General features: G+C 32.7%; 2 protein-coding genes across 5 annotated transcripts in view; one reads left to right on the top strand and one right to left on the bottom strand.

Moving 5' to 3' along the window:
- LOC103833097 overlaps positions 1–12,184 on the bottom strand; it is a 1,138,500-nt gene that overhangs the window by 432,843 nt on the left and 693,473 nt on the right. The gene's annotated exons all lie outside the window — the stretch shown is intronic.
- On the top strand, positions 10,182–12,146 carry LOC103833137 (uncharacterized protein At1g76660). Its single transcript, XM_009109237.3, has 3 exons — positions 10,182–10,482; positions 10,691–11,687; positions 11,802–12,146. Exons 1-3 carry the CDS (start codon positions 10,432–10,434, stop codon positions 11,957–11,959), a joined length of 1,206 nt encoding a protein of 401 aa, XP_009107485.1. The 5' UTR covers positions 10,182–10,431; the 3' UTR covers positions 11,960–12,146.

Genomic DNA, 12,184 nt, shown 5'->3' with positions numbered 1-12,184 from the left:
CAAAAAGAAAATGTAGATCGGGTGACAATCACTAAAGATCAGTTTTTCATTCTTCTTGACGTGTGATGTGATATGCTCAAATTAACCTCAAGCAACTCTCTCAAATAAGAATGTCATCGTAGTATTTAAGGATCGAATCCACATGGAGTAGGGATCATGCAATAGACTTATGGTTTCAAGCTAAGATAAGCCAAAAAGTAGAAAACAATCAAACAAATCAATAAATAGATAAGTGGTGTAGCAGATAATAAAGCACTAGATTGAGGGATATTCAGGCATGTAATCAAAACTGAAACAAATAGATGCTAAGAGTTGTATAGGAGCAATCTTTGAACTCATATTTAATAGTAAGTTACCCAATTCTCAATTCAATAACTATCAGATGCATAACTCTAATCAAACACCTTGTGAATTCAATGAATCAGACAAACAAATACTTTCAATTCGATTAGTTCATTAAATCTATAGACCAATTCTCTATGTAAATAGTTATTTAGCTCGCAAGGATTCAATTAAGTGTTGATTACAAGCTCGTGCCTCGCAACTATCCTAGGATTAATTTTCTAGTTAGATATTCTAGAAACAGGCAGGATTAGCAGTCCAAGCGAAGGATAAAATCAGATTACCCTAGAAGTTCCATTGATCAACAACTTTTCATAACCCTAGAAAATCCCTAAATCTAACATGGTGATTAGTCATACATGATTGATACAAACACAATCAAAGACTAAATAAATATCATAAATATATTGAAAGGAGTACCGAGAAGACTCCCAACGGAGTTCTTCTCTTCTCTCCCAATCTCAAAAACAAAGCTTCACCAAAACAGTGGCTAGACAATCGTAAATATAGGTCCAAATATGCTCAAGGACTCTTGTGAAAATATATGAAACTTTGGGCGAACTTGCAACTCTTAAAACTTCATTAAATCACGAGTCGGTTTCTAAACAGGTTGAGTGTCGTTCGACACCTTTTTGGTGTCACTCAACACCACATTAGAATCTAGGCAGCTTCCTCTCGCGTCAGACATACCACTTTTCAGTAAAATGCAATTAAATTTTGATCTAAACGATGGATTGACCACAAACCTTACCACATGATAAAAAAACGGCTTGAACTGAACTCATTATCTTGCTCTAGCAAGACAAAGCCACATAAGAAACACAGAAAATTCAAACTGGAAGAACTATTTATAATGCCCTGACAACATGGGCCACATAGGCTACACTGCTGAACCAATCCCTGAGACATAATCTGATCGTTCATTGAGAAGAAGATAAGGACAATAAATAACGATTTTGGAGACTTCCAAATCTGAGGTGATAAAAACCTGATGACGGACCACCTCTGTCAGAAACAGAAATGGCCAGACCTAAGACAGGGAAGAAAACCAAAACAAGTAAGTCGAGCCCCAAACCCCACTCCTGAGTAGATTTAGGGTTCCTCGGAACCAAAGCATAACCCAAAATCAAAACAATAAAGTCCCAGATCTTCACCAAAAAACCACAATCAAAGAGAAACCCCGGCTTTCTATCACTTTACCTACCAGATTAGGTTTCGTTTTTAGTAAAATCCCCTAAAAACATCAAAACTAAGAAGAATAAGCCCACCGTTGAAGACAAAGGAGAGAGTTGACAAGGTCATCTTTAAAACAAGCTGGAAACATCATCGACGAACAGCTCCGGCACTGAGGGAGTAACAAGAGCTGTGGATCTGAGAGTTTTTTGAAGAGAGAAGATGGAGGATTTAGAGAGAGAAATGACCCTTGTTTTCCCCATGAACTAATGGTTCAATGCGTATAAAACAAAAAAAAATATAAAATGAACTGGATATTGAGAACTATAATAGAGACAAATATAATTATATTACCAGCAGATGAGAGAAATATGAAAATTCTTGTCCGACATAAACAAAAAATATTATTGAGGATCCATGTCATCCAGATATTTTCCTTGTGTCCAGCATATACACTAATATGGATTATATGTTTTTGGGGGAAGAATAGTATTTAGGATAAGAGATGGACATAAACCCTTATCCATGGATAATTTGATACTGCTGAAAAAAAAGAATGATAAACTATTTAGAGCAAATGATAGAGACCCACTTGAGCTGATAAGATATGCAAAAGGAGAATGCCAAGCATGATTCACGGCAAATGAACTAACTACTGATTTGCAAAATCCAGTAGCAACATCTCAAATCTTATGCTTAGAGAGTATATGTTTGATAGATGGTTCTTTGGCCTCTACATAAATAGCTGATCTGGATTGATTTGGAAAGATAGCAATGGATGGACACAGCTTATGGGTATAAGAAATCAAAGACAACGAGCATCTTCATTTTATACGAAAGCACTACGCTGGGCAATGGAAAGTCTGTTACATCATTCGACATGTCAGAACCTTTGGATGGACTGCAAAGATGTCATAGCGATGTTAGGGAACCTTAGGCATGGCCGAAAATCTCAACAGAGTTGAGGAGATACAAGAACTGAAAAGAATATTTCAAGATATGCTATATTCCTCGAGGACAAAATGGAACTGCAGATTACTTACCTAGAACCGCTCAATCGTTTCATATGACTCTTTATTTTGTTGGTTGTTCTATTCAGTATGGTTACCCAGACCACTCCAAGCTTGAGTACTAGAATGACTTTTTATTGTGAAAAAACAGAGATTATATTTTATAAATCTATTATACATTATTTTTAGTTTGGCCTAGTCCGTTAATTTTATTTCAATTCAAGAAACTAGAGAGAAATATATAATATTTATATATATATATATATATATATATATATATATAGTGTTTTAGTGACAAAACCTCTCAACTAAACACGTTAAAATTCATTCTAACAGTTTTCCTTCCAAAATAGGCGGTATACTAAACGGAGAGTGACATGCGTTAACGGTTTGTAAATTATACTTTTATAATATTAATAAAATAATTACATGGTTTTTTTCTGATTCAGAAATAGCTAGAGGTTTTCACTAAAAATTCTTATATATAACAATAAATATCCAAACTGTTTTAATCACAACTATAGAATCCTCAGTAAATATTAGTAAATAAATGGTTAGATTAAACATATTATCAACTATAATATTTGATGGTGTTTTATTGAAAAGGAAAAGAAAATAAAATTGGTTTGTTTTGAAAAATTGTTAAGAGAATATTTTTTCATATGCCTTGTTATAATTTATCTAAAATTTAATAACATAAGTAACATAAATACGTATTGACTTAAATGTCTACTTTATTATAAATTATTTATAAAAGGTTCCAAATATAAATCATTTTTATTTTAAATTTTTATTTATTTCAAATTAATTTATATTTTATATCTAAAACATTTGCATGGCCATAAACAACATTGTCTTACAAAACTTATACATATTAAAAAAACAAATTCTACTCATTATTGATATATTAAATATTTTTAATTGATATATTAAATAGTAAGATGAAACATGGATTTTCTTCAAAATTTGAGCATTGAAGATAGAAAATGAAACTTTCTTTTTGTAAAAACTATCTGAAGAGTGACACTAATTACAATTTAGAGGGATACTAATGCAAAAAAAAAATGAAGAACTGTTCTCACAATCAGAGGAACGGTTTGGTGAGTTTCAACCATCATTTATGAAGACACTTAGTTGGAACTATCGAGAGATTGGGAATGACCTCACAGTTTGACATCTCAGGAGATGCATTAGAAACATCACTCATGAATAGTGTTTGTATCAGAGATGTTGAAAAGAAAACTGTTGTTACAAAACATTCAAACTGATTTAAAATTTGATAATTTGTTTACCGTTGAGTCACTTGGGCGAAGCAGAGATTTAACTTTATTTTTATGGATAATTTCATGTTAATTTATTAATTTTGAAAAAATAAAATTATTGATGTAGAGGCAATAATTGATGGAATAAAAATTTATATGACATTTGTTTATGTGGATCCCGTTCTAGAGCGCATGAAACAAGTATGAGAATGTCTTACGTGTTTTACCACAACGAAAAATGAAACATGGTTCATGATTGGTGATTTTAATTAGATTACATGGCATAATGAAAAGAAAAAAGGCATGAGACGCTTTAATAGTTTATTATTACCTTTCAAACAGATGTTAAGTGATTGTGGATTGCTAGAATTCTCATGTTATGGATATATGATGTCTTGGATAGGTAAAAGAGGCAGATCGACATCCAGATGTTGCCTGGACCACACAATAGAAAATGAAGACTGGCATGAATCTTTTCCACATCGTTCAGTTCAGTATTTACACAAGAAGAGATCAAACCATGATCATGTCCAAGTGAACATCCTTGTTAAACCAATTAAGGCCAAGAAAAATATCAAAAATTGATAAGCGATTTCTGGATAATGAGGAGATTAGAAAGGTTATTCTGGAATGCTGCAACCCGTTTGAGCCACCTCCTTCCTTACCCCCATTTGTGAAAGAGCAAATCTCATATGGGTCTCTCAAATCCCTTATAACCCCATGGCTTTAATAAAATATAAAAACCAGATTTTGTCCTTTTTATTTTCGAAATTTTGTTTTTTTAAAAAAATAAAAAATTTAAATTTTCAAATTTCAAATTTTCAAATTTTCAAATTTCAAAATTTCAAAATTTGGATACTACATTATACCGTATAATGTTACTTAGTTGTACTGAGTTATACTTCGTTCTACTGTGTAATACTTATGTTAAGTTATATTGAGTTATGTTGAGTTATACTAAGTTATGCTGGATTATATTGGTTATACTGAGTTATACTGAATACTATTGAGTGTAACTACACCGAGTTCTATTGGGTATACTGATTAATATTGAGTACTACTGAGTTAGTTATACCGAGTTCGACTGAGTTCTACTGGTTATGCTGCGTAATACTAAGTACTAGTGAATTAATTGTACCGAATTGACTGAGTTAGTAATGCCGAGTTATATTAAATCTACATTTGAATATGAAATAAATAAAAACACAAAAATACTTTGAAAGGGAGAATAAGAATTCTAAATCATAGAAAACCCATATATATATATATATATATATATATATATATATATATATATCTTTGACAAAATCGAAAATCCCCCAAAAATAAGAACCCTAAAACAAGAGAAAACTTAGAATTCTTTTAACAACCCTAAATTCCTAAATCTAGAACAATAAGAATCCTAAATCAAAAACCAAGAACAAGAAAAATCATAAATCAAAAAGAAAAAGCGATGAGATGGAAATATGATCTTCTTCTTCGTTGTGCACGGAGGAAAATTGGTTAAACAGCACATGGGAAGAAAAGGTAAACAAATAATTAATTAGCTAATAAAAAGCTAACAAAAAAATTCTTTTCTTAACGATATTTGATCTAATTTTGTTAGCATCAATTTTTATTGATGTAAATTTTGTATTTTTTATAAAAATGATGTTAACTAAAAAATAAATACATCAATTATGTAATTAATATAAATTCATATAAAAATACTATTTTATTAAAGCGATACAAAATAACATTAACTATATTATTTTTATTGAATTGATACAAAGTAAATTATTAATAATATCATTTATTATAGGTAATGCTAACTTATTATTATTTGTATCATTTATAAATAGGTAATTTAAATACAATCACTTATTTTTGTGATACACTTTAAGTGATTTAAACTAACCATTTATGTAGTGTGTGGCGCCATGGTTGATGTTCTATGTCATTATCTCAGGCTCAACCGCCATGGTTGATGTTCTCTGTTGTTATCATTAATCATGGAAAGGAAAATGTAGAAGGTTTAAAATCGCTAAAGGTGAAGAACAAGAAAAAAAAGGAAAAAAAATTAAAAAACAATTGTGATTTCTCAGACCTTTATATTAGGTTTAATGGTATATAGATAATTTCTCTAATTTTTGAATTATAATTAATTAAAAAAAATCAATTAAGAAAATCATTTTTAGTGAAGTCTTTGGAAAATTGGAGTTTAAGAGATGGGGGGGGGGGGGGGGGGTGTGGTGGGGTAACAGAGGATATGACTAAACCCGTCAAAAATCCCAATTAATGCAAACATCATGGCCCATATCTCGAGTTCCCGCAAATATTTGGGCTAGTTGAGAAAAAAAAAATGATATAAACTCGGAAAAGTAAGTGGAGGAACTTAAAGAAATATTTGAGGCCATGTCTGCGAATGATATTGTGTCTTTGGAGGAGTTAGCGGCTGCTTTACATGAGCTTTCAGAAGCCCGTTAGACCGAGAAAATGTTCTGGAGGTAAAAGAGCATACTTTTTTTTGGCTGCGAGAAAGAGATTGAAACTCCAAGTTTTTCCATGTATAGAAGAAGCAGAGACGAGCAAAAAATCAAACTATGTGATTAATCGATTAATCATGAAATATGGTGGAGGATGAATGTAATATTTTTTCTTTATTATATCAAAATGTAATATTTTTTCTTTGCGTTCCTTAGAGATAAATTGCAATATATGATTGATGGATTATCTGCTTGTTGGTTATCAAAAGGAGGGAAAGAGATTTTAATAACATCCATCGCCATATTGCCAAACTATGTAACATCCAACTTCCTGCTCCCATTAGATATCTACAAAAATCAAGCGAGTGCCATTGCACGATTCTTGTGGAGTTTAAATTCACCTAAAATAGGAATGCATTGGAAAAAATGGGAAAATAATTGTAGCAAAAACAGGAAGGTGGATTTGGTTTTCGTATGATCCATGATTTTAATCTGGTATTTATGGGCTAATAGTTGTGGCGTCTGATTCAATTATCATATTATCTTCTCGCAAGAGTATTGCGTGAAAAATATTACAGACTGAGTTTGCCTTTGTGATCAGTTGCTATAGATAGTCCTTCTTATGTATGGATGAGTTAACCAGCTCCTTGACCATTACTGACTCTAAGAATCTTTTAGAAAGTGCATTTTGTATTTAAGATAAGAGTATGGAAGATTCCATGGATTCCTACAATTCATGTGATTCCTATGAAGCCAGCATGTCCTAATGATCTAGTAGTTCATCCAAGGATGACGTTGAATGATTTTATTCGTGGTCAACCTGAGGAGTGAAATGTGTAGATGTTGGAAAGCCTAGTTTTACCATAGGATATACTGCTTATTCAAATTTTGGCCATTAGCCAATCCCATCAAGGTGATAACTTTTGTTGGAGAAACACAAAAGTCGAATTATTGGATGGCGACAAATATCCTACACTGTGAACCTGAGGCTATGGAGTTGAGCTTAGTATCACCAAGCTCCAAACATTTGCATGGAAAATAAGTGCTTTTAAGAAGATATATCATTTTATATGGCAGCTTGTAACAAAACATTTAGCGGTACAGGAAGACATGTCGTTATATATGATATGATAACTATTACCCTCAATGTGGAGAAGCAGATGAATCTGTTAATCATGCCATTTAAATGTCTACCAAGTCTACAGATTTGGGCATTCTCATCTATGCCTTCCTGCCTACCGATTTTTCAAATTTCCAGTGTTTATACAAACTTGGATTATCTTTTCAGGAGGAAAATTATTTTGAAGACCTAGAGTTGGATAAAGATCTGTATCCACGGATAATCTGGCATCTCTGGAAAGCTCGCAGTTATAAAATTATTTAGGGAACCACATGTGATCCTTTAGCGCTAATAAGACATGCCTAGGGTAAATGTCCAGCATGGTTTGAATCGAATGCAAAGACATAGAGGAGGGGAAATTACTATATCATCATATGACATCTGAAGACTTTAGCTTACACAACATCTTTTTAGTGGGTGGATCATGGATTTCTGAGTCACCAATGGATGCAAATGGACGTGAAAGAAATCTCTAGGATATGAGTAATTTTTGGGATAAAAATATCAAATGAGGCGTGTCTTATCTCTTTACGGAAATACTCAACCTAACAATATTTTGACACAAACTGTAAAGACGTAGTTTCAATGATTCTAGACCCAACATATATCATGGATAAGCTTTTCAACGGAGTTAAGAAAAACAAGATATTCTAAATAGAAGATTTTAAAATTGTTTATCATTTTTGAGCACGCTAATCTAGACTGCCAATTTATTAGCTAAGATTGAACATGAGTTTTTAATGTTAAAACCTCTCAACTAAGTTTGTTTCAGATAAAAATCCTCAAACTAAGTATTAAATTGAAAAACTACTGAACTAATTTTATTTAACGAATTGAACCATCTGTCTACAGTGCCGATCAAAATTACCACTGCTACCGTAAATATTTGGTTTAAGGGTTTCTTACATTAACTAAACATAGTTGAAAGATTTTACCATTAAAAATCTAAAAAATAATTCAGAAAATGCAAAAATTTTAAAATATAATAACTTTATCTAAATATTAGTAACTTAAATTTTCAAAATTTATGCAATTAGATGAGTTTGATTTTTTTAAATCATATTATATGTATAAACCGAAAATGTAAAAAATCAGAAAAAATAATAAAAGTTATCTAAAAATTTATCAGTAGTGGCTATTTTTACCGGTAATAAAAATAAACTAATGATCCAAAAATGTAAAAAATTCAAAAAATCCAAAAAATATTAAATTATCTAAAAATAACTTAAATTTTCAAAATTAGCATTTTAATATTTTTTTTTTTGTAAATATATGGATTCTAAAATAAATCTATGTCATCGAATTTGCATAATTTATTTGAAGAGCTAATTTTGAAAATGTTAGTTACTAATTTTAAAAGAACCACGATTATAGGTAAATCTTTTGATAATTTTATTATATTTTCTGGTTTTTTAACATTTTCAATATACATAAATAATGTTGATTTTAAAACAAATCATACTCATCTATTTGCATAATTTTTTTTTAAATGCTAATTTTAAAAATTTAAGTTACTAGTTTTTTGATAATGTTATTACATTTTTATATTTTTACATTTTTATGATTTTGTGATTTTTTAGATCTTTAAGGATAAAACCTCTCAACTATGTTTAGTTAATATAAAAACTCCTAAACTAAATATTTACTGGTAGTAATGGTAATTTTGACCGACACTGTTAAAGATGGTTTAATTCATTAAATAAAATTAGTTTAGGGTTTTTCATTAAATACTTAGTCTGAAGTTTTTTACACGAAAAAAATTTAGTTAGAGGGTTTTAATTTTTTTTTAACAACGAACAACTATTCTATTACTCAAGTTTGAGGTGGTCTGAGTAACCAGACCGGAATAGAACAACCAATGTAACAAAGTTCTCTATGAAAAGATCATGCAGTCTTAGCTAAAGAATCTAAAATTCCATTATGGGCCCTCAAGATATGAAATATCTCGGAGTCTGGAAAACATATCCGCAGTATCTGAATAGCTTCCAATTACAGTATAACCTCTTTAAATTAATACTCTATAAATTAATATACACTAAAAATCTCTAAAAAAATGATATAATTTTATAGTTCCAAATTGAATTTTTGGTTCAATTAGTATATCGATAAATGAATATATCTATAAATTAATAAAAAAAATTATAGTTTTGATGTAGTCCCAACATTATTAATTTATAGAGGTTTCACTGTATGTTACAACATTGGCCAAGCTTGAGGGTCATTTATCATCGCGATCAGATCATTGCAATTAGTCCCAAAGCACTGACATGACGAATATTGAAGCATGCTCTCCATTGCCTATCGTAGTACTTCTACTTTTGAATATAAAGCAGTCTCTCGCTTCTTTAAATTTTGCGATGCCATAAACTATATCTTTCCAATGCTATCCTTCCAAATCTATCTATACCAACAGAACTGTGCTATGGAAGTCCATGAACTATCTATCATGTAGATATTTTCCAGGTTTATGACCCGGAGTTCTATGCTACTATGCTCTTGTGAAGCAGGAAAGATCACTTCATTTGCTTTAAACCATGTTTAACATTTACTCTTTGCATATGGACTAACTCGAGAGGATTCTTTTAAATTCTCTTAAAGAGTTTATTACTCTGAGCCTTCCAAATATAAATCTCTTTTTACAAACATTTACATTTTCATTCCGATATGATTTCTCATATCAACTCTCGTTTAAATAATAAAATAATATTTTGAATGTTAAAAAAATTATAATTTAGAGGAAGTAATTCTTATAATTCAAGTCACTTTTTTTTTTTTTAATTCAAGTCACTTACTTTCCATAGTTTACTTTTGTCTTGCCTCGCAGCAGCAAAAATCTACATGGTGTCAGCCTCTGCTTTACTCGTCTTCGAGATTCAGCACAATCTAACCGAACACGAACAAAACCCTAAATTGCGGCTGTATCTTAGTCTTGTTTACAGCCCTAATTTCTCACTGAAATGCTTTCCACTGCTTCCAACTATAAGTGAGATTTGAACCGATCACTTTGGATCTGCTGATTTCCTTTCTCCCGAAGTTCCTCAGCAGAGATCGAGAGGTTGATGGTCATGGCCAGGTCGAACCATCATAACAGACTTCCTCTTCGAGAACGGGTCTGTTTCCTCTTCCTCTTTTTTTACCTTGAATCTGTAATCGCTGTATCCAAAATCGATGAAAGGAAGCTTGACACTTTTGATTTAGGGTTTTAGTTCCACGATCTGTTCTCGAAGTTGTTGTGTGGACCAATCTTTGATGTAGACACTTTGTTATTATTAATTTAGTAATTAATAATTGCGTTGAATGAATGCTCATGTTTCACAGAGGAAGCGGTGGGTTGGATGTTTCAAAGCGTTGTCTTGTTTCGGTTCAAAGAAAGGAGAGAGACGAATCGTGCCAGCTGCTGCACGAACCCCTGAAGCGAACGTTGCAACTGCTCAATCAAATCAACCTCAAACAACAACGGGATTGAGTAATCACACTACGGCAATGCTTGCTCCACCTTCCTCTCCAGCTTCTTTCTCACATTCTCCTGCTCCTTCCATAGCTCAGTCCCCGAACTGCCTGCTTTCCTTATCTGCCAACTCTCCTGGAGGTCCTTCCTCCGCCATGTTCGCGACAGGGCCTTATGCTCACGAGACACAGTTGGTTTCACCTCCTGTTTTCTCAACTTTTACCACGGAGCCATCGACTGCACCTTTGACACCTCCTCCTGAGTTAGCCCATCTCACCACTCCTTCTTCCCCTGATGTACCCTACGCCCGGTTCTTGACCGGGAAAGCCGATTGTATCTCAGGAGATGGTCTTCGATCCTCGTCTTTTCCCGAACGTGAGTTCTCACCGCATTGGGATTCTTTGGCTTCTCCAAGAACAGTCAAATGTTCGAGGAGCGACTCTAGTTATGCACAAACTCCTGAGACGAACACTACCCCAAAGGCGTCTCAAGGTTCAAATTTCTTCTGCCCTGCAACCTTTGCTCGTTACTATCTTGACCATGATGCTCCGTTTTCTCATGCTGGTGGAAGACTGAGCGTTTCGAAAGATACGGATGTTTACCCAACTAACAGAAATGGTCAACGCATTTCCAAGCAAGATATGGAAGAACTTGAAGCATACAGAGCTTCCTTTGGTTTCAGTTCAGATGATGTCATCTCTACAAGCCAATATGTGGAGATAACCCATGTTCAGGATGACTCATTGAGACCTCGTACTACCTTGGATGCGTCAAAAGATGAAGGGATTAATTTGTATGGCGCAGGGGAAGCTAGCTTGAACCTGCAAAAATGTGGCAACTTACAAGACCCGCTCGATATGCACAATGGTAATATATCACTTACGGTTTAAGGCATATGGTGGTGATATTTGCCTTGTATGGGCCTATGGGGACTCTGTATTGCCTCTCTTGATGCTGAGTTTGTTTGTTATATGAACGCAGATCATATGCGGAGATCAAGCACGCCGGGTAATGGAGGTCAAGCGAAGGCAAGTAGAAAGTACAAGACGGGTCTGTGCAGTTCGGATGCAGAAATCGATTACAGAAGAAGTGGACGAAGCTTGGGGGAAGGCAAAGGAGATTTTGCTTGGCATGACTAAGAAACCCTTCTTACTGATCTGTAGAGTTTAGTTTTGCTTTCGTTCTTTTGGCTTATGTTCTGTGTTGTTTTTAATTGATTTTTTTGTATATTAAATAGAGAAATTTCCTATGATATTTTGTCACAAGAATAGCTTCAAAGAGAAAAATAATTAAAATTTTTTTTATTAAAAAGTAAAAATATATTTATATCTTAGAATCTTTTTAGTACGTTTTCAGATTTTGGA

Source organism: Brassica rapa, chromosome A08 (assembly GCF_000309985.2).
Source record: "Brassica rapa cultivar Chiifu-401-42 chromosome A08, CAAS_Brap_v3.01, whole genome shotgun sequence".
NCBI lineage: Eukaryota > Viridiplantae > Streptophyta > Magnoliopsida > Brassicales > Brassicaceae > Brassica > Brassica rapa.
This window is presented reverse-complemented; position numbering and strand designations above follow the sequence as displayed.

Coding starts and splice junctions, on each gene's coding strand:
- LOC103833137 (XM_009109237.3), top strand. CDS start 10,432: ATGGTCATGGCCAGGTCGAACCATCATAACAGACTTCCTCTTCGAGAA. Junction 10,483..10,690: donor GACTTCCTCTTCGAGAACGG/GTCTGTTTCCTC, acceptor CATGTTTCACAG/AGGAAGCGGTGGGTTGGATG. Junction 11,688..11,801: donor CCCGCTCGATATGCACAATG/GTAATATATCAC, acceptor ATATGAACGCAG/ATCATATGCGGAGATCAAGC.